The sequence below is a fragment of the Xenopus laevis genome, chromosome 3L (genome assembly GCF_017654675.1).
Source record: "Xenopus laevis strain J_2021 chromosome 3L, Xenopus_laevis_v10.1, whole genome shotgun sequence".
In the NCBI taxonomy this organism is placed as follows: Eukaryota; Metazoa; Chordata; class Amphibia; order Anura; family Pipidae; genus Xenopus; species Xenopus laevis.
Window position 1 is genome coordinate 29,077,194 of NC_054375.1, and position 23,800 is coordinate 29,100,993.

At 37.5% G+C, this 23,800-nt stretch overlaps 1 protein-coding gene across 1 annotated transcript in view; it reads left to right on the forward strand.

Moving 5' to 3' along the window:
• Positions 1 to 4,056, forward strand: part of pcbd2.L (pterin-4 alpha-carbinolamine dehydratase/dimerization cofactor of hepatocyte nuclear factor 1 alpha (TCF1) 2 L homeolog) — an 86,753-nt gene extending 82,697 nt beyond the window's left edge. The window contains exons 3-4 of the mRNA NM_001091216.1: positions 1,270 to 1,350; positions 3,665 to 4,056. Coding sequence (NP_001084685.2) covers positions 1,270 to 1,350; positions 3,665 to 3,757 — 174 coding nt within the window. The 3' untranslated portion in view covers positions 3,758 to 4,056. The remainder of the gene's footprint in view (positions 1 to 1,269; positions 1,351 to 3,664) is intronic.
• Positions 4,057 to 23,800: the final 19,744 nt, after the last annotated feature.

Below are 23,800 nucleotides of genomic sequence, written 5' to 3' on the forward strand. Positions count from 1 at the left end.
CTCAGTCAGAAGCCACAAGTCACCTGCTGTCAGTAATTTGCACCCACATCCTAATTTACGCCTTGCATTAAAATACATCATCACTCAAAATCCTCAAATGCGGAAGGAGTGCAATTGGTGGGCGAGGGGGGGATTAGAGGTAGTGCTAGGGCAGGTGGAGCCAAAATACATCCCAATAACTAAGAAAAAGAAATATAGCCAAAGCAAATGTTATGCACAACTGATGTGAGTGCAAAAAACAGATATGTATACTTTCATTCCTGGTTTGTTTGGATCAAATACCCACAGTATACAACACTGAATTGCCAACAACGCACCAGAAATATGCATACTTTACATTGCAAGGCCCCTGGGAGTGAAAACTGACCATGCACTTGAAGAGCCACTTATTTGGAAATCTTTCCACAATATCGAGCTGTGCTATATTGGGCTGATCCAATTGTTGGAACACATTAACATCAACAAGCCTGTGCGGTCCTCGTGTTGACTGGAGTCCAATCAATATCTGGCCAATTTCTGGTCAGTTATCATTTGGGGAACCCTACTGGAAGGCTCTTTACATGGATCAATAATCTGCTGACTCACTCTATCTGCAGCTTTTATTGGGCTGAGTAAAGCCACTTTAAGTGTACACATTCTGGCAAATCTAAAATGGGTAAGGGTCTGGCCACATGGCGGCGACTAATCTCCCCCCGATCTGCCTTCTGGGGGCAGGCACTCAGAGCGCTTTGTTTTCCGAAGCCGCCCAAACTTTCCTTGTGAGACAACTATGGGCGACTTTGGAAAACGAAGTGCTCAGAGTGCCTGCCCCCAAGCGATTTTAATTTCAGCCAGCAGAAGGCAGATCGGGGAGATTTTGAATAGAGGAGATTTCTTGCCTGGCGACTAATCCCCCCGAATCTGCCCATGTGGCCAGACCCTAAATATGTCTTTTTTAATATAAACTACTAAACAGCAAGGCTGTGGATTTTATGCAATTTCTGAAAATTACCTGTTTGTATTTTACAACATCATTAATGCTAGGGGTCCCCTGAACAGTTTGATTCCCAATATGCACATAGTTACCAAACTATATGGCATGCAGATGCCCCAAAATGTGCATATGTATCTTCATGGCCAATTTGGGCTGCCACCTTTCTGTTTTTGGGGCAGGGGTGGTGATGTTAGGGGTATGCACTTGCATATTCATAAAATATTCATGTTGCAGAAGACACCCTGGTAAGATTTGTCATTGTTCAACTAACGTGCATATTTTTCATTTCTCATAAGGCATTTGGATTTATGACGCGTGTGGCCCTGCAAGCTGAGAAAATGAATCACCACCCAGAATGGTTTAACGTGTACAACAAGGTAATTCATGACTTTTATATTCCATCACCTGAGTTTAAACCACAGTGGATTTTGTTTAGAATATCACTTTACAAGGATTGTATTAGCCCAATGGGAATTGAGCTTCCTGCTAAGCCTTACACTGTGGAGACCTGACCTCCCCAGGAGGCCATTCCTAAAGGCCAGAACAGAAGAATCTTTGTCAGGTGTCAAAATATATTTGTTTCCTGTGCTGCTTCGCTGTTTTTAATAGCATTCGGTATTACATAATTTTTCTAGATTTGGAAGCGTAGTCCGTTTTTTATATTATTGCCGATGTTCCAGTACATAACGGAAGAAAAGATAACCACTTACCTCTAACTGTTTTAAATGTGGGCACCTACCCAATCAGCAGATTAGAACCTTAATGAGTCATAGGGGCTGCTCTGGAACATAGAGTTAAAGGAGAACTAAAGCTTTACAAAGAAGTAGGTTAGAAATGTTGTACATTATGTTTTGAGGTTTTGTATCAGCCCAAAGCCACCTCAGCCCTTTAGCAGTGAAGATCTGTTACTCTGAAGATGTCCCTGTAGCCCCCCGTCTTCTTTTCTGTTGAGGCACAACCCGTACTCTGTGGTGTTTTCATTTCCCTGAGCTTAGGGCCTGACAATATACTGTGTATATAGAATATATATTAATTACGAGGCTAGTAGTTAATTCAGATTCCTAGGCATGTCAACTCTAAACCAACAATCTGCTCTGTAACATTAGCTTATTTGACAGGCAACCCGCATTTTCTTCTTAATGATTTTCCATGACCCCCAAGCTTCACTTTTCAACAGCTGTTCAAAGTACACTGAGCATGTGTAGTGTCACTGACACTCCTAACAAAGATGAGGAGTTCCTGTGCACAATTTTGAAGGCCTGGATCATTATAGAGATGCTGAAGCTTTAGGCTGGTTCATTAAGCTTAATATATAAAATATGACATTTCTAGCCATATATTTTTAGGGTATAATTCAAAAAAAAAAAAGCTGCATTTTTCACTCAAAGTCCCATAATTTTACATCTTGAGTAGATACAATATCCCACTAATACATTGCTCTACTGGTGCAGATGTACCTGATGGTACGTTCCAATGACTCTGCTCAGTGGTATAACAGCTCCTCCAATGTCACCTATGTCAACTCTGTCAATCCCCTTAATTATAAGAGCCATGTTTCCTTGTAAATACAGATATGGGACCTGTTATCCAGAATGCTTGAGACCTGGGGTTTTCCAGATAACAGGTCATTCTGTTATTCGGATCATCATACCTTAAGTCTATGAGAAAATCGTGTAAACATTAAATAGACCCAATAGGCTGGTTTGCTTCCAATAAGGATTAATTATATCTTAGTTTGAATCAAGTACAAAGTACTGATTTATTATTATAGAGAAAATGGAATTCATTTTTTAAAACCTGGATTATTTGGATAAAATGGAGTCTACGGGAGACGGCCTTTCCGTAATTCAGAACTTTCTGGATAACGGGTTTCCGGATAATGTATCCCAGACCTGTAATGCTAATTTTGTTTTGTGAACAGGGCCATGGCTCTGGCCACCAATATTAGTAAGCACAGGTATGGGACCTGTTGTCCAGAATGCTCGGGACATAGGGTTTTCCAGGTAAGGGATCTTTACATAATTTGGATCAATATACTTTAAAGGAACAGTTCAGTGTAAAAATAAAAACTGGGTAATAGATAGGATGTGCAAAATAAAAAAATGTTTCTAATATAGTTAGTTATCCAAAAATGTTTAAAGGCTGGAGTGAATGGATGTTTACCATAATAGCCAGAATCCAACTTCCTACTTTCCAGCTCTCTAACTCTGAGTTAGCGACTTGAAGGGGGCCACATGGGACATAACTGTTCAGTGATTTTGCAATTGATCCTTAAGATGCAGCTGACTAACTCAGAGTTAGAGAGCTGAAAAGCATGAAATTGGATTCTGGCTATTGTATTAGACATCCAGACACTCCAGCCGTTATAAATTAAATTTTTGGCTAACTAACTATATTAGAAACATTTTTTTATTTTGCACAGCTTATCTATTTACACAGTTTTTATTTTTACACTGAACTGTTCCTTTAAGCATGTACTGAAAGGATTCTTTATCTGGAAAGATGTCTGCCCTATGTCTGCTTGACATTACAGAGCAATAGCTCAAAGCAGTCTTGTTGGCTACTCTATATTTGATTGCAATCCACATGACCTAGAAAACAGAATCCCCCGTGTGTGCTGCTGTAAATGGATTGAAATAATGCTTACAAAGCTGTTTCTACTATAACAGTTTGATATATTTTTTTCTGCAGGTTCAGATAACTCTGACTACACATGACTGTGGAAGGCTGACCAAGAAAGACCTGAAACTTGCCCAGTTTATTGAAAAAGCTGCCACATCATAGGCAATGAGTAAAGCACAGGTGATTTTGAAGCCTTTTAGTTTTGTGCACAGTATATACCTGTGTAATGGGGACACTGACAGATGGACGTACAGGATTACGGACACCAGGACGAATGGCACAAGTTGTTCTCATGTTTTGATGTTTTGATTTGCTCCCATATGAATAAATGTAAATCAAACCCTGCACTTAATGCCTAAATTGTTTGTTTGATAGCAATTCCGCAATCCAGGGAACAAAGTAATACACAATTTTGACAATTAATATTAATAAACAAATTCAGATATGTTCATCCTCCCTTATATGAGAAAAATACTGTCATTCATTGTTAGGTTATTTGATAGACAGGAGACCTAAGGATTTATGTACATTCACAACTGCAGTCATGCCCTCCCCCCTGCAGTCAGTTGCACGTAACATGCTTCAAAATGCACTCCTTGCACTTCCGCATAGTTGCACCAAAGGAATAGGGAGCACACATCACTCGCATGCTGAAAAACTGAAATGACACCAGCCAACACTGGAAATTATCCCAGCAAACAACAAAAATTATACCAGGCAGACTTCGAAAATATCCAGCGCAGCTGCAAGAAATTTGCAATAAAGCGCAGTTGCGTTTATTCTGCAAAATTGGTCAAAATTGCAATAGATGCAATGACAATGTTATTCTGAGGGAAATTTTTTATCTGAACTGCATAAGAAAAACCATAGACAGTGGGACAAAGTACGGGTATTGGACCTATAATCTAGAATGCTCGGGACCTGGTGGTTTCCAGTTAAGGGGTCTTCTGTAATTTGGATCTCCATACCTTAAATCTACTAGAAAATCATGTAAACATTAAATAAAGCCAATTGCCTGGTTTTGCCTCCAATATGGATTAGTTGTATCTTAGTTTGGATCAAGTACAAGCTACTTTTTTATCATTACAGAGGAAAATAATATCAATTTAAATCAATTTATTATATAAATTTTTATAATATCAATTTATTAAAATGAGTCTATGGCAGATGGACTTCCCGTAATTCGGAGTTTTCGGGATAACAGATCCTATACCTGTAGTGGATTTTTCTTATACAACAATTGCCTGTTTTTTGTGGGAAAAAATCACACTTAGCTCATTGCTCTTGTGAACGTACATGCGCCTTTTAGGGTGCAATGTAATAAAAGACTCAAGTTTTAGGAAAATTGTACTATAAGAAAGTAAAATCACTATTTCCAGATTAATACTGTGCTCATTGTTCGCGATATACCAAAATCCAGGACTTGGTTTGTGGTTTGGCTAAATACTGAACTGAATCTGAACCCTTATGTCAGGTGTCTTCAAAACCTGTATAGTATATAGCTTTATTTGATTTTTATTGTTTCAAATATGAATATGTGAATTGGGGTTCTGATTCAGTTCAGTATTTAGCCGAATCGCTTGTAGTTCAAGATTTGCAGCAACATTTTTCTGGTGCAAAATACATTTTTCCTTAGAAACTGGTAGAAATGTCAAAACAAGCAATCTTTTTTTCTGCTAGTGAATGAAGTGATACTGACTCACAAAGTTAAATAAACAAGGTAAACCTTGTTCTTGCAGGGGGCAATTTTTTCCATTGTGCATATTTTTCCCTTACCATTTTTAGTACATAGGGCCATTAGAATGTTTAGATAACATGTTTGTAATGATCATATGTTCTTTGCATTTAGGATGTAGATGTGAGTGGACTACTTATAGAAAACAATTACAGGTGCTGAATGGTAAGTTCATTTTGTGTTAAAAAGATGGTTTAATCTTGCCTCTTCCAGTAATAGGAAGTAAATCACATACAAGGTATTAATTTGAAAGAGCACAGTTTTTTTTCACTAATTGTGTTGACCCCTTTATTCTTTATCTATTTTCAATTCATGCCAAGGCTTTTGAGTTGTTCTCCTTTAAATTAACTCTTAGTATGATGTAGACAGTGATATTCTGAGACACTTTGCAATTGGTTTTCATTTTTTATTATTTGTGGTTTTCGAGTTATTTAGCTTTTTATTCAGCAGTTCTTCAGTTTGCAATTTCAGCAATCTGGTTGCTAAGTTCCACCTTACCCTAGAAACCATACATTGAATTATATAAGAGATAGAAATATGAATAGGATAGTGCTTGAATAGAAAGATGATTAATAAACAGTAGCAATAACTTAAAATTTGTAGCCTTACAGAGCACTTGTTTTTTAGATGTTGTCAGCGACCCCCATTTGAAAACTAGAAGAAAAAAGACAAATAATTCAAAAACTATAAACCATGAAGACCAATTGAAAAGTTGTGTAGAATTAGCCATTCTATAACATACTAAAAGTTAAGTTAAAGGTGAACCACCCTTTTAATATTTATCAATCAATGACACATTCTGCCACTAGATGGAGCATTCAAAATGAAAAGTAAAAGCAGAGAAAGCTGCTAACATCCTTGGAAATGTCATTGCTGCAAAAGCTCCAGGCATCATTGAAACCTTCCATTCATTTCACTTCTAGAAAAAATACAGTACCTTTTAGCATATTGACTATAGATGAAATGCCCATATTGGATGTGTAGTTGGGGCATGGTTAGATGATAGGAGCCGCAGCTTCTACTTACTTCCATTCGGGTACACCAGTGTGAGTCTGAGGGGCCTGAATAGATCAATCTACATATTGTTTATTTCCAGTGAATGCAATTTTATCATCTAGGTACGTCGACAAATTCCATGCACCTTACATGGTAATAAGCAAATGGGAAGCCAGCATACCACAAAGCTGCAGGATTTACTTATATTAATACCAGCACTGACGTTTTATTTCCTTTAAAAACAGTACATACACATACATAAATGGCTGACCTGCTACTTCTTTAACTGATGCACCATAACTAATGCAATACTCAATTAAAACTTTCTCTGTTGTTCTCAAGTTTATTTCCAGCATTAACATAATTTAAGGTTTCCATGCAGGGTCAGACTGGTCCAGCAAAGTATTAGAGGATCTCCCAGTGGACTCCGTGTAGGACACAGCACCTACTGTATATAAAAAAAAAACTATTTAGTACTATCTTTATTTAATTGCTGTGAGAATGGCCTTAGGGTATTTGGGTCTCCGGTGAGCCCTAGGAATCACAGCTCAATGCTTGATCCATGTCACTCAATGTCTGTCAGCTGAATGGACTGTTAGCATGGCAGGTATCTCTCATTGGCTTTGGTAATGGAGAACTCTTTTCTGTATGTGTAGACAACGGCACTACATTATATAGAATGGATTCAACAAATAGCAAGTATAAGCTGGGTAATATACATAAAAGGGAGATTTTTATTGTAGGATTTTGTCAACTGATGTAACAAACCATTTTCTTATGATAGTTATATAGTGATTACTATGGTATTAAATTAATCAATGGTGGAAATTTCCCAGGCTCAAGATGTGCTCATTGAGAAGTCTTGTTTAGACTTAGAATTAAGAATATAGACAACTTATAAATAAGCTCCATGTAAGGGTCAAGGTAAGCCATATATATATACGAAGCATATCTATGCAGGTATACATTTAGCATGTGAAATGTTAAAGAAAAGAGGGAGTAGGTTTGTTCAGAGTGTAGCACATGGTGGGTCATATGTCCAGGTGTGAGTATGGATTGGGCCCAGTTCTTTACAACTGCAGAAGAGAAGAAAAAAAGAAGAGAAAAAAAGCTTGTGGGCTGCTGTTATGAACCATATAAATATAATGGCAGTTTATCATGCTGGTGGAAACACTTTTCATTGATTTTTTATACTGAAATCCATTTTACTTAGGCGATGGATGTCTGGAGATCCAATTCCCAGGCTGCACAATATTTCAGTTGCTGGTTAGTGGGGGGAAGCTTCACTGTATATATAAACTGCATCCAGCTGTTCTAAGGGGGGATTACATCTGCTTTCAAAGATCCTTCTAATGTGGGAGATATTGGTTTGTGAGTTGATAAAATTACAGTGTTAAATATATAGGTACACCTCCATCATGGGAAGTTTCTGGTATTACTGGATATAGTCTATTGATTTAATTCCCCTTGATGTAAGTAAATCATAGATTTAGTCAGGTTATTGGCTGTCCACAAGTTAAACTGCTTAGCCTCTAATCCGGGTCGGAAGTCAAATTCTGGTTGCAGAATATGGTTCGACTTGTATGCACACAAAGCTGGGACTGATTTGCTAATGTAGGGGCTAAATTGCACCTGTTGCCCATAGCAACTCATCAGTAATTCATTTTGATCAGTTTACTACAAGTAAGGAAATTAAAACAAAAATCTTATTAGATTTTGACCTAGGCTGATTTTAACACCTACATGATGGCAGATCAAGGCTGGAATTTCATGTGTACATATTGCCTACATTGCTGAAATGGACTTCAATAGCAGGTCTAGCCACTGAAGCACACTAAACTCCTTTATTCATAGTATAGTATAGTAGCACAGACAAATGGGCCGATTCACCAAGGGTCGAATATCGAGGGTTAATTAACCCTCGATATTCAACTGGGAATTAAAATCCTTCGACTTCGAATATCGAAGTCGAAGGATTTTAGCGCAAATAGTGCGATCGAATGATCTAAGGATTATTCATTAGATCGAACGATAAAATCCTTCGAATCGAACGATTCGAAGGATTTAAATCCAACGATCGAAGGAATATCCTTTGATCAAAAAAACTTAGGAAAGCCTATGGGGACCTTCCCCATAGGCTAACATTGAGTTCGGTAGCTTTTAGATGGCGAACTAGGGGGTCAAGTTTTTTCTTAAAGAGACAGTACTTCGACTATCGAATGGTCAAATAGTCGAACGATTTTTAGTACGAATCCTTCGATTCGAAGTTGTGGTCGAAGTAGCCCATTCGATGGTCGAAGTAGCCCAAAAAACACTTCGAAATTCGAAGTTTTTTTTATTTCGAATCCTTCACTCGAAGTTAGTGAATTGGCCCCAAAGTGTTTTTTGCTCTTCTAGAAGCCCAGCTTGAAGACCAGCTAGATATTCTTTGGAATATTAATGAATGCCTGATACAGCAATAATTTTTCTCTAGCTGTAACAGTGTTCTGAGCTAAGTTTCTGCCAGGTAACATCAGTTGAAGTAAATACAGGCATTTTATTATTTTTAGAAATGTTCCAAGACTGGAAATTGTGAAACCTATAATACAGCAAGAAAAAAAAAATAGTTTTGATATCATTCGAATTACCAATATGATATGCCTAATAAGGCAACATGATGTTGATCGTAGGGTAATCCCTTGCCATTTTTAGCAGTTGGCCCCAAGAAATCAATTAGTCCTTCTCTTTCTATGAATGTCAAAACTGAGAAGCCAATATTCAACCATACAACCATATGTGGAACATGCTATTCAAAGCTGAATTGTGCCCAATATTTCTAACCAGACTTTCCTTTCACTGATCGTTTCCGTCTAGGCTACCTCAGCCTTATTGCTAACTTTCCACTGGTTTCAGGACCTGTTCTGTCCCAGTAGTACTTCTGTATACCTATCACTGTGCCGAAATGAACTGCCAAACACTGGTGTATAAGGGCATTTTACCTTTACAAAACCATATATATATATATATATATAATTTATGTGAGGGTATGGAGGGGTTGGTGTGAGTGTGTGTATGTATGGATTCTGGGTTTCATGTGGAGGGGTTGAACTTGATGGACTTTGGTCTTTTTTCAATCCAATTTAACTATGTAATACTATGTAATTTTCATCAACTAATTCAGCAACCAAATAAATTTTCACAAAATGTTAAACAATAGAAAGAAACTGAAAAAAGTCAGCATCTGTGCAGCTGTCTTTGAAAACACAAAATGTTTTTGAACTGCCCCTTTTAAAAACAATACAAGCAGTTGTTTCAGTGAAATGACAGAACAGCAGAGAGCTCAGCAATATAATTTCTGGTGTTGATTCTGTGGATAGTAGCCTAAACACCTGATAAGCCTGTGATAAACATTATCTAATTTATTGTCAATGATCTGCTCTGACTTCTCAAATGACATGTGGTTCTTATCTTCCTGTCTGGATTTAAAATATCAGTGCACCAAAGGATATGTTTGCTCTGGGAACTGAAAGCGTGGGGCAAAGTCCTACATACAGCGATGTAATGTACCGTAAATGGCCACCAGCCTGGAAACTATCTTCCTACTCCAAGATGGCAATTGGACCAGTCTTTGGATCAGCCAGCCTGGGAACTGTAATACCTAATATATAATACTGATGTAGGGGAGCTATATATTTTTGTCTCTCCTCGGTGGTGTTCTGTGTAAGGAGGGGGAAGAGTCCTCACTCCTGTGAGCTGACTGGAAGTAAGTGCTGCTGTGAGGGAGCAGCAGCAAAGTGAAAGCAAGGTGCTGCAAGCTCCCACATATTACTGTGTATGAAAGTCATTAGGGAACCCTAGTGGCAGAAAAGCGCATTCTATTTAAGCTGGCCATAGACTCAAAGATCTTTCCCCGATATGCCACGAACGGCATGGCTATATCGGGGGTAATTGAATGTTCGGCCGTATGGTCGAACGATCGAATTACGATATGCCAAGGGGCTCCGTCGGAAGCCCCCATAAACGGGCAGGTAAGCTATCAAATTGGTCTAAACGACCGATATCGGCAGCTTTATCTGCCCATGTATGGCCAACTTTAGGGTGTGGAATGAAAGTGTGTTCTTCTCTAGACACAAAAAGCCAAAGGGAGTCCTTCCTACATAAGTGGGAATCCCCCTAGAAAATATTATGTAGAGATGATTGTGGCTGGCAGGCTGTATGTTTTAAGGTTATTTAAAAGTACAATGTCCTGTAAATAAAACCTTCAACCCTTGCTCTGTGTGTAGGGTTGCCACCTTTTCTGGAAAAAAATACCGGCCTTCCTGTATATTTATCTTTTTTCCCTATTAATAGCATTGGGATCAGCCATCATTTTTACTAGCCAGGCCGGTAAAATACCGGCCAGGTGGCAACCCTATCTGTGTGTGTGATTGCAGATGAGAGAAGTTCCCAGGAGGGGTATTACAGCTCAGTCTGTCCTGACCCTGGGTGGAGTCAGAGCAAATCGAAGTGTATCTACTCTCCCCTGCAGCAGTGGCACAGGACTCCTGTAGCGCCAAATAGTTAAAGTCAATGCTGGATTTCCTGCAGTAACAGAATAGCGCTATACTGATACTGGCATCAGGTGCAAATTCTGATACAAATTGCCATGTTTTTTCCCCAGTAATGCATTTCCTTTTCCTATAATTCTACAATTCTGCCAGGATTAAATTCAAAGGACTTTGAAAAATCAAAGGTTTTTTTTTTTATTGAAAATACTTTGTATTGAATTCGATCTTTCATTTCGACAGATCAAATACAGCCTACTCGTCCGCAAAAAAAAACCTTCAATTTTGGTTGTTCTTTTTTTATTCTAATTTTGATGTTATGGGAGTTAAAAAATAAAACTCCAATTCTCCCATTACTTCGAAACTCGACACTTGATAAATCTGCCCCTAAAAGTCACCTATAGCTCATGTTGATCGTTTTTCATTAATAGGTCTGTTTTTGTAATTAATTGTTACTTGAAGTTACTAAACCTGACTGTTTTGCCAACCTGACTGTCCCTTCTCAACATGTCAGTTAGAATTTCTAATCTTAGAGAATCCTGCCCAGTATTTCTAATTTGGAAAACCGGCCAGGCAGTTTTGACCAGGGCAGCCCTTCAAATTACCGGGCTAAAACCGGACAGGTGGCAACCCTAGTGTGCACGCATGTCTGGAGGGGAGAGGGGCAACAGATTTGGTGAGTGATGACCTAGGGGTGTGTAACTTTGAAATCCAGCTCTGCCTAAGTGAACCCTGCCTAACTGCTAGTTAATCTAGAAGAAAGCAAAAGGCCCCATCTGAAGCCTCTCTAATTTGCCTCAGAGTGGAAAACCTATCTTCCTACTCCAAGATGGCAATTGGACCAGTCTTTGGATCAGCTACTATACTTTAACTAACCCTGTATTTTCTCACTTAAGCCATCCAACCCTTTATTGAATCTATCTAATGTATCTGCCAATATATCCACTTCAGGGAGAGAATTCTGCAATGTCACAGTTGTCACTGTAAAAAAACATTTTGAATATGAAGATGGATAATTAAGGTGTAAATAAAGCATGGTAGAGTTTATTATATGGTCCCCTTTTATATATTTGTACATATTTATCATGTCCCTCTCTTAAGTGCCTATTCTCCAGAATAAACAACAAACTTGGACAGGCTTTATTTATAACTGAGACCTTCCATACCCTTTTCCATATTCTAGAAGGGCCTTACTAGTGATGTGCAGGCTGGCCCAAATCCAGAGAGACCCACAGGTTTACCAATACAATAATAACCAACACAAGTATTATTGCTGCCAGTAACGGTGGCCATATTTAAAGAACATTATACAGTCCTGTGTTTTCCTCGCATCAGAGTTTGCTTGTGTGTGTGCTGTCAATACTGAGAATCTGGGATCTGTATCTCGGATCTGTGTCTGGGCACCAAAATAGAAATTTGAAACGTATTTTCGGTTTTACAGAATATGGTAATTACAAAGAACGAAAAACAAGGCCTTTTAAACAAATCCTTTTTCTTTTCTTACAATGTAATTATTGTAGGAACAATCTAAGGAAAGCTTGGTAATCACCCAAAGACTAAGATCTAACTAACCCAGAACAATTCCATTAGTCAGCAAAATATGTAACGGTACAATGCTTAATAAAAAGCACCTTAAAAAGTATAATGTTACATTGGGATAATGACATTGGTTTGAGTCTGCTCTAGGCTCACGGCACACATGCTGGAGAGTGTTAGCGTTACTAAAATATAATGATCTCTGTGTGCCTCTAAATTACACCAATGCCTATTGTCTCTGGGAGATATCATAGCCGAACATTCCATTTTTATAATGACTGTAATCTCCTAGAACAAGAAAGAGATGATTGAATGTTATTAAAATCACTTAAAGCCATAAATATAATAGTAAGAGAGGGGAACAAAGAGGATAAGATGTAATGTCCTGACATTATAAAGCATAACTATCTGGTGATAGTTTAGATATTAGCACACCTTTTCAAAGGGATATTTTTATTGGGGTTTTTAAGCTTGCATTTTAATACAGGAAAGAGGCAAACATCAGAATTTATATATACAGGTTATACAGTATATATGTGTATATATATATATATATATATATGTATATATATATATATATATATATATATATATATATATATACAGCAAGGAAGATCCGCACTCTCAGGTCTTAAGTAAAATAGTAAAAAGTTTACATACGAGACCGACGTTTCGGGCTCCTCCGAGGCCTTTCTCAAAGTGTCTAGTCAAATACAAGAAAGCCTTATATATAAGGGTTGGCGGGGGAATAGACAAATTGAGGCTGACGTATTAACATCATCACCAAAAATGCGACTCTGATTTACATATCACTAATTTACATATGACTCATTAAGAACATAAAAAATGCATAACTTGCATGAATTGCAACTATTCATAATATCCACATTTAAACATTACATGCATTCAACATCTAAAACCTACTAGTAGATTCGTCTTCAATGCACACGCCGTCATACTGGGTAGTTCATAGATCCACAATAGAGGGGCTTACATCCGTCTGTATTTATAGTCATTTATGACATATAAGGACAGGGTTTAAAAAGATATGAGTCATACATCATGTAGGAGCGGGCCTACATGTATTGTTTTAGCGAAGTGATTAGTTGTAGCGTCTATTTTAGCTGTAAACGGAGCGATCATTCTGGATACCAAACTAGTTAAGTAACACAAGCCAGGGAAGGAGCTTCAGAGCAGGCCTGTTATTATCTCTTGCTTTTGATACATTTTTGCAACATAGTTTATTGTTATGACACTGAGCAGGAAATTACATCTTAATTAATGTTAAAAAACATAGTTGTATCGTAGTTTTAGATGTTGAATGCATGTAATGTTTAAATGTAGATATTATGAATAGTTGCAATTCATGCAAGTTATGCATTTTTTATGTTCTTAATGAGTCATATGTAAATTAGAGTGATATATAAATCAGAGTCACATTTTTGGTGATGATGTTAATATGTCTGCCTCAATTTGTCTATTCCCCCGCTAATTCTTGTATATAAGGCTTTCTTGTAATTGACTAGACACTTTGAGAAAGGCCTCGGAGGAGGCCGAAAAGTCAGTCTCGTATGTAATAATAATTTTTTTTTACTATTTTACTTAAGACCTGAGAGTGCGGATCTTCCTTGCTGAATATGTATTGATATTATTGATACTGCACCCAGGCATCTTAAACTACTTTTCGAGAGTGCTGGCTACCTTGTGGAATATATATATATATATATATATATATATATATATATATATATATATATATATATATATATATATATATATATATAAATATGTCTTTTTTTTCTTAATAATTATTTGTGACCTTAATCCTTTCCGCTCTGTGATCAGCTCTTTGACCATTTTTGCTTTTTGCCATGTAAGCAAAGGTATATTGTAGATCAAATCTGTGCTGCTGGTCCTATGGTCTTTTTATACAGGCACTGTAGATTACATTTTTATTTGCTCTTACTTCTAGCACCAATCAAAACCAATCACTTCCCTTTGGTTTTCTAACCATTTGAAGCTCATGCCACATTTGTTTTAGGGTGGGCTCATGTCTAGGACATTAGAATATCTATTTTGTCTTTATTTTACTTCCATGGACATTTTTAATAATAAGTGGCCACTTCCAGCATTTTCACAAACATCACTAATAAAGATATATATATATATATATATATATATATATATATATATATATATATATATATATATATATATATTAACATCTTTACGCTTATATATATATATATATATATATAACCTGTATGAACCACCATATTTAAATTGATGTAAGCGTAAAAATGTTAATGAAATTTCACTAGGAAGTAACGCTAGAGAAAATTTGCGTAGAAACGTTCACTCTGACGAAGTTTTGCTGATGAAAGTATGCCAGAGTTAATTTGCAGACACAAAACTTTGCATTTTGATAAATACTGTGACATAACATCTGATGAAGTTGCACGAACTATGGCAAAGATTCATGAAGAGAAAATTTGCCCAATAGATGGAAGGATCGATTATAGAATGTAAAGAGACCAGGAGCATTAAGATTTAGTAAGGACAGGAGGAGAAAAATTGTTTGGAGAGTTGGGAAAAGTTTTATAGGCATTAAGACCATGTGTACTGCCAAACAGACCCATCTGTAGTCTGCTACTCCAAATAAGGCCTAACAAATAACCAATTAAAGCTCTTATTTAGCACCATGCTTATTTTTCATATTTTTTTTGTAATATTTAAATGTGGCTCAAGGGTAAAAAAGGTCAGGGGTCCCTGGTCTAAGGTTTCCTGGTGGGTGCCTTTGATCCAAGCCCAACACTATTCTCTGGTGATAAGCAAAAGTTAGACATTACTAAACTAGTTAATGAGCCAATAACAAAGCGATTTGAAAATCCTTCTTAATTTCTTGCCCTTTAAAATTTGCATCACATTCATACAATGTTCTACTCCTACAATCCCCCTTCTGCAAATTTTGTTTTAGAATACCTCTACATCATGTTAAAGGTTAATAGGACGGTTAACCAGTCTTTGATTTTTCAATTTTAAAACTGGACTTATGTGAAAACCACACAGTACTGTGCTGAGTAGTAATCAGTTCAGATATGTGATGCCAGGCTGCCTGGAAAGCAATCAGTATGTAACATGCATCTGAGCCGATAATTACCCATGCTCTTGCGTAATGTACCCACACAGGGGCCTGGAGGCTTTGCATATTTACCCTCATAAATAATTCTGCCAGCATGCAACTTCAGAAGAGTGGGATTTTTATATTTAACAGTTATTTGGTGTGCTAACATTTCTCTGAACTATGGCTGATGTAGAAATGATCTCATAAATATATGTGTAATCGAGCCACCAAAACCCCACACTGCTCTATGGGAATGTTTTGTGTGTCTTATTTTAAAGTGGTGATGTATCTTTAAAGTATTGTGAGGAGAAAATGGCCTATTACTGCCATAATACAAAGCACTTTACACCACTACTATATGTGGTTGCCTCCTTACAAACCTGCATAAAAAAATAAATGTTCAGGCTACATTGGAAAGCGGTGGGTAACCTGATGGAATGCAAGCATCTTAATGGCACCTGGCAGAGTCAGTTGATGGACTGACATTTGTGTTCTTTCACGTGCATATACTCATGTATATAGCTAGCTGCCTCCTCTGTTGTGTGCACACTTAGATGTGTGTTCTTACTTGCTTGGTTCACATAAGTAAGATAAAATTCTTCTTCCCTTTAATCCATCCACATAGAAGCTCGAGTCGGGCCTCCTATTCTATAGATGTAGAGTTTCCTATTCCATGCCCGTAGCTGGCAGTCATGTCTCCATGACACTTACGTGTAGGGAGTAGTAGGCAGCTGTATTGAGGACAGGAGGCGATATGAGACCTGTGTGAATTGCGTCATAATGACTGAGACGAGGCAGTTTACAGTCATAGTAGGTAGCACTGTGTAGTAACTGTGTTGTTCCCTTTCCCTGCGGACACCCATGGTGCCATTCAGCTATAGTGCAGACGCAAATAGTTGTGTTATATTATGACTAAAGACTAGGTAACATCCAGAATAATTTAGGCTTTGTTGAATATTGGTTAGTGACCTGCAGGCATCTCCGGCCTTGAGCAAATTTTACGTTAAGGGCTCCCCCCCATAACCTTGTTATTTGTGGCAAATGCTAATTATTAAAGGGAAAGTGGAGCCAATGACACTACTTTGGCACCAGGAGCAGAGCCAGAGCAAACAGTGAATTATAGCAGCTCTGCGAAGTGAGCATGATTACAGCACTATGGTATTGCTTGTTATATTCTCCAGACTTTTCAGAGGTGTGCGGAACTACTCGTAGCTGCCAAGCTCAAAATCAGCTTTTCTCCCTAAATCTATTACTACTTTCTATTTGGACTGACATTTCCCATTTACTGCCCTGTACACCAGGCTGTGATATGCTTAAACTTTCTACTTGCTGAAATATCCCTTTGTTTTAATTCTTGGCAGTCCTAAAATGAGATAAACATGATATTTCTATTGCTGAAATCCAACGTATTGGTGTATATGTGCCAAGGGTCTGCAAGCAAGAGCCTTCAGCAGTGTACAGTAATAAGAGCTGCTTGTCTTAACTCATACCTGCCAGCACAGCTGCTGCTCACATGCTTTATCTGTGTAATAATCACGGCTCATCCCTCTCATCATTGCCTTAGTGTTGGGGATCAGTCTTTTCTAACGTCATTATTTTGCCTGTATCATAGGAGGGAAGATTGAACTTGATGGATGTACATCTACTATGTAACTGTGTTTTCAGAACTAGGAGTGGAAACTGACATATTGGCATGATTGCTGGGGGAGTTCAAAGTCAAGCTAATATTGGTATGGGACCTGTTATCCAGAATGCTCAGAACCTGGGGTTTTCTGGATAAGGGATTTTTCTGTATTTTGGATCTTCATACCATAAGTCTACTCAAGAATCATGTAGACATTAAAAAAAAACAATAGACTGGTTCTGCGTCTAATAAGGATTAATTATATCTTACTTAGGATCAAGTTCAAGGTACTGTTTTATTATTACAGAGATAAAGGAAATCATTTTTAAAAATGCGGATTATTTGGATTAAATGGGGTCTATGGGAGATGGCCTTTATGTAATTCGGAGCTTTCTGGATAATGGGTTTTTGAATAACGGATCCCATATTTGTACTGATAAACCTAATTCAAAGAACCAGAGTTTTGCATAATGTTTAGTCACCCTGCTCTAGTGAAAACTGCATGTGCTGGCTTTAGAAGCATAACTAAAGTCACTGGAGCTTCCAGAGGTTGCAGTAGTTCCATGGTTCGTTTGAGTCAGTAGGTGCAAATGCGCTTGATCCTGAACGGGGGGTGGGGCTTAACTATACAGAGAATTAAGGTGCTCATTTGATACTATTTAGGGGCAGATTTATTAAGGGTCGAGTTGTGTTTTCCACTAAAAATTCAAGTTTTCAAGGGTATTTTCAAGTCAAAAAAACAAAATTTGGGGTTGAAAAAAACTTAATTTTTTTTATACTTATTATACCTGGACCCAGGAAATAGCTAGAATCTGAAAATTGCCCCTTGAGCCATTAAAATGGTCCATTGAACCATCTGAAGATGTTAATAGCCTTCATGATGTTCAAGGTTTTTTCTGCGGGTTTCAATCTAAATCGAAAACGCGGTCAATTTGAGCATATTCAAGTTTTTTACAGTACGTTTTTTTAAATTAGAAACCATTGGGGTCTAAAAAAAACTCACGTAGCTCTAAAATCCAACCTTTGATAAATAACCCCCTAAAAGATTAAATTTTTGGCTAACTAACTATATTATAAATATTTTTTATTTTGCAAAGCCTATCTTATATAGCCAGTTTTTAATTTTACACTGAACTGTTCCCTTAAAGGGCATGTAAAGGCAAAAAAATAAAATCCCAGTTTTACTTTCTTTAATGAAAAAGAAACCTATCTCCAATATACTTTAATTAAAAAATCTGTACTGGTTTTATAAGAAACCTGACTATATGCAGTGAAACTCTCCCTTCATTTACTGCTCTGGATAGGAATTGCCAGATGGTCCCTAACTGCTCTGCAGGGAAACAATCATACTTATGAACAGCAGGGGCAGCCCCCACCTTACTTCCCAGCCATGCAGAACTCTAGCAGCTTTGTTTGTTTCCTGTAGAGCAGTCGGTGACTGTTTAGATTGGATTTTATTTTTGCCTTTACATGTTTTAATGTTTCCAACTTCAGCTGCAGAGACAAAGCTCATGGAGCCAGATTTAAACAGATAAACTGGGATTGGAGGATTATTTTGCTGCGGCCACTGGTTCTGCAGAGTTGGAGAAAGTTTGTATTAAACAATACAAAAACTATAAAATCCACATTATATTATATGACAACACAGGACCCAATACAGTCTGTATATTCTGATTATTAATCAGTCTTGCTGTATCGGCTTCTGGCAGATATCATTTGACTTGTGCTGTTTTGATAATTTATGACGATCCCTAAGCAGCCCAGACCACACTGAGCATGTGCACTTGTGTGCATGTTTCTTGCAAAGATGTTTAACAAAGTTACAAGATGGTGACCCCCTGTGGTCAACTTTGAAAGCATAAATCATTTGCTTGATTAAAGGGATACTGTCATGGGGAAAAAATTGTTTTTCAAAATGAATCAGTTAATAGTGCTGCTCCAGCAGCATTCTGCACTGAAATCCATTTCTCAAAAAAGCAAACAGATTTTTTTATATTCAATTTTGAAATCTGACATGGGGCTAGACATATTGTCAATTTCCCAGCTGCCCCAAGTCATGTGACTTGTGCTCTGATAAACTTCAATCACTCTTTACTGCTGTACTGCAAGTTGGAGTGATATCACCCCTCCCTTCCCCCCCCCAGCAGTCAAACGAAAGAACAATGGGAATGTAACCAGATAACAGCTCCCTAACACAAGATAACAGCTGCCTGGTAGATCTAAGAACAACACTCAATAGTAAAAACCCATGTCTCACTGAGACACATTCAGTTACATTGAGAAGCAAAAACAGCAGCCTGCCAGAAAGCATTTCTCTCCTAGTGCAGGCACGAGTCACATGACATGGGGCAGCTGGGAAATTGACAAAATGTCTAGCCCCATGTCAGATTTCAAAATTGAATATAAAAAAATCTTTTTGCTCTTTTGAGAAATGCAACAGCGCACACCGGCACCAGAAGGAATCGCCCACACGAGGTTATGGTTAAAAAGGTATAATCTTTTGTAGGTTTCAATATCATTTAATTGTCTGTCATTTAATATGTGACTAGGAACGTTGAGAGAAAGCAGGAGCAAAAGTTGATATTGAGCACTAAATATAGTGCAAAATTTAATAGGATAAAGCAGATTGTGAATAGGCATCTCCCAATACTATATGGGGATAATATATTTAAACAACTATTGGAGCCAGGGGTACATGTAGTAGCGCGAAGAGCCCCCACTTTAAGAATGAGTTTATCCCCTAGTGTAGCTAGAGAGGAACGGAAAACTGACACATGGTTTCATAGTATAGGGATGTTCAGGTGTGGGTCGAATAGATGTGTCACGTGTGGAGTAGTTAGGGTGGCAGAAACCTTTATATGTAGTAGGACACGTGAGACATTTCAGATTAGGAATTATATAAATTGTAACACCAAGGCTGTGGTCTATTTTATAACCTGTTTAAAATGCCACAAGCAATATGTGGGATGTACCATTAGGGGTCTTAAAAATAGAATAAGGGAACATCTTAATGCCATTAAATCGGATAATAGAAATACTCCTGTCTCGAGACACTTTAATGAATGTAATGGTGGAGATGTGAAATGGGTGTCTGTACAGGGTATAGAGAGAGTGTATTTGGGACCCAGAGGAGGGGATCTGCAGGCTAAACTGTTGAGAGCGGAAGTTAAGTGGATATTTAAATTGCATACTAGACAACCGGAAGGATTAAATTCAAGATTTGACATAAGTTGCTACTTTGAAATGACATACACCAAACTAATAATGGGATCGCAACATAGTTTCATAAATGCCATTGAGCAGGATGTAACAATAAATGATATAGCAATACAGATATAGAAGGTTATGGAATAATGAATAATTAAGATTTGTTTTATATGAACTCATGGAGCATGACATTTGTGTATTTATTATATTGAAACTTATATGGAATTGTATTTATATGCATATGAAGTCTGATCAATCTATTGGTTTTAAATGAATTGATGTATAAATTCTCTTTTTAAATGTATGTAAATAGTTAATATGTTAATATGTTAATGAAGGAGATGTGTATAAAAGACAAACATGCTAATGAGAATGGAGGTCTCTGAGGAAGTGCGTAGCCACGAAACGCGTCAGATCTCAGACGCTAGATGTTTGATCGGATGTGAAAATAAAGTTATACCTTTTTAACCATAACCTTGTGTGGGCGATTCCTTCTGGTGCCGGTGTGCGCTGTCACAAAACCTGTTGTGCTGTGAAAATGTCTCCTCTGTGACGGACTCGGGGCGGCTGCACCCGGGTCACCACGTGGACAGGGTAAGACTCTGCAAATATACTTTACCTACTGATAACTTGATGTTTTTCGATGGGGGAGCCCGATGGGACGAACGTTTGTGTAGAACTTTAGTGCAGGGTCCGGGGCTACTAGCACCCGGGCCACTAGCCTTAAACGGTGAGCGACGCCAAGGATGGTTATAAGTTCAATGAGAGAGTTAAAATCCATGTGCCTTGTAATTGATTGACATTTTATTAGAAGCGCTGAATCGAAGAATTGTTTCTTTTGAGAAATGGATTCCAGTGCAGAATTCTGCTGGAGTAGCACTATTAACTGATGTGTTTTGAAAAACACATGTTTTCCGATGACAGGATCCCTTTAAGCTTGCGGTGCATGTTTCATGTTTATGTTTAGTATACAAAATACAGCATTTCTAGCCTTGTTCTATTTTAGACTTTACTTACTGTTTAATGAATGGGGCTTTATATACAGTACAACTGACTGCAGCAAAATCTATTAATTTTTTTTTTTATAGTTTTGGAATTCTTTGCCCTCTTCTTATGACTCTTTCCAGCTTTCAAATGGGGGGGGATCACTGATCTCATCTAAAAAAACAATACTCTGTAAGGTAACAAATGTATTGTTATTGCTACTTGTTATCACTCATCTTTATATTCAGGCCTTTCATATTCCAGTCTCTAACTCAAATAAATGCATGGTTGCTAGGGTAATTTAGACCCAGCAGATTGCAAACTGAAGAGCTGCTGCATAAAAAGCTAAATACCTCAAAAAACACAAATGAGAAATAAAAAACAATTGCAAATGGTCTCAGAATAATACTTCCTACATAATTACCTTTAAGGTAACTTTTAGTATATTATAGAATGTCCAGTTCTCAGAAAATGCGCAATTAGGTATAATTTGATTTTTTTTTATTTTTTTTATAATTTTAGGCTTAATTATTTGCCTTATTCTTGTGCCTTTTTCCAAATTTCAAATGGGGGGTCACTGATCGCAGCAGCCAAAAACTATTGTACTGTGAGGCTACAATGTTGGCAAAAAATAGTTCATTTCTAGGTGCTGGATCAATAGATACAAAGTTTACATAAGAAAAAAAGTACTAACTTTCTTGTCCCTAAAGTAAAAGGAAAGAAACAAAGGGTAAAAAAACAAAACACAAAGGAACTCAGCAGCAATAGTTAAGTCTCTGGAACGGGTTAAGCGAACAGGAACTTGTTTTACTTCTACGAATGACCATTAAATACTATTTTCATAAAGCATTTCATTTGAAAACACTTGTGCATTTTTTTTTCCATTTTACAGACATTCTGATGTAGGAAACGCTTGGACGGCTGCCATGATGAATTTTCTATGAACTTTTCTGTTACACAGCAGAGAGTGGTGATCACTGTTGCCTGGAGAGTTGCACCTAAACCTTCATCCAAAACAAAAGCATGCAAGGCAACTCCCCAAGCATTCGTATTTTTGTACTAGCTGACCCCCGGCCTTATTTATAAAATGCTGAAGCTGTAAAATTGGTCAGTCTGCAGGTTTAGAAAAAAGGTATTCCTCATCCTGGAACAGCAGAACCATCATAGGAGTCGGAACCAGTGGTGCACAGAATTTAAACAACTGGGACAGATTCTGCTTTCAGTAGCAATTACATGTAAATGTATGGGATCTATTATCCAGAACCCTGATATGCAGAAATCTTAGAATTATGGAAAGCCCAAATAATCCAAATTTTTAATAATGTCCTAATAATAAAACAGTAGCTTGTACTTGATCCCAACTAAGATATAATTAATCCTTATTGGAGGCAAAACCATCCTATTGGATTTATTTAATATTTGTTTTTTGTAGAAAACCCCCTTACCTGGCAAACCCATGTCGCAAGCATTCTGGGTGACAGGTTCCCATACCTGTACAAACAACTTAAAAAACATATCATCATTTATTTATAATGGAAATATGCTTATAATAGCAATTTCTTTTTTTATGCAAAACAGTGTTTGTGTAGAGTTCACTTTTAAACTTTATTAATACTGTAGGCAATTCTGCCAACAGAAATTTTAAAAGTATAGTAAAAGTTATCATTAAAATAGGGCCCGTTTTGTTTTATTAAATATTCTAGTTTTTAATAGACAAGGAAAGTTGAATTCATAGCCTGGTGCCAATATGTTAGACACAACTGGGGCTCATTTATAAACACTGGGTAGTGACTGCTTTTTTCCAGCCAACGGCAGGTTGAACAATGAAAGCAAACATCTGATTGGCTACCATGGGTTACTGCCCAGGTGCAAATTTGCCCAGTCATTATAAATGAGCCCTAGTAAATGCAGACAAGAATAGGCTATGGCCTATGGAAAACAGAGTCTGCTGCCATTTTATTTATATTTCCAGGGAGTCCCTAGCACTGGCTGACACTTGTATTGGAATGTTTAATCCAAGCTGGGGCAGTCTGGGAATAAGTAAGATGGCAGCATGGTGCTCTTTTAGTTATTGTCCCAGGTCAGTGCATTTTTTTCCTAAAAGAGGCACTGGCCTGGAGAAAAGTGCTTAATGATTGGTTTAGCCTAATATTTTAGCACCCCAGTGAATTTTCTTTGTCTTTTAAAATGTACTTTACTATTTTTTTTTATAATACATTTTTTCCTATTCACCTTCTTCCAGGTGGTAAAGAGCAAACTGTTTCTACCACTCTTACCACTCCAGGGTCTCTATGATTGACTACTATTTACACAAACACACACACTCTCACTCTTTCTCGGCTAGCATTGCAAGGCATTAGTGTGCTGTACAAGGCAGAGAGAGACACACAAACACACTGATTTTCACAACTAGTTTTGGTCATTCACCATTCCCTGTACAGAAATCATAGACTTTGAGGGGAGTGCCTATTTATGT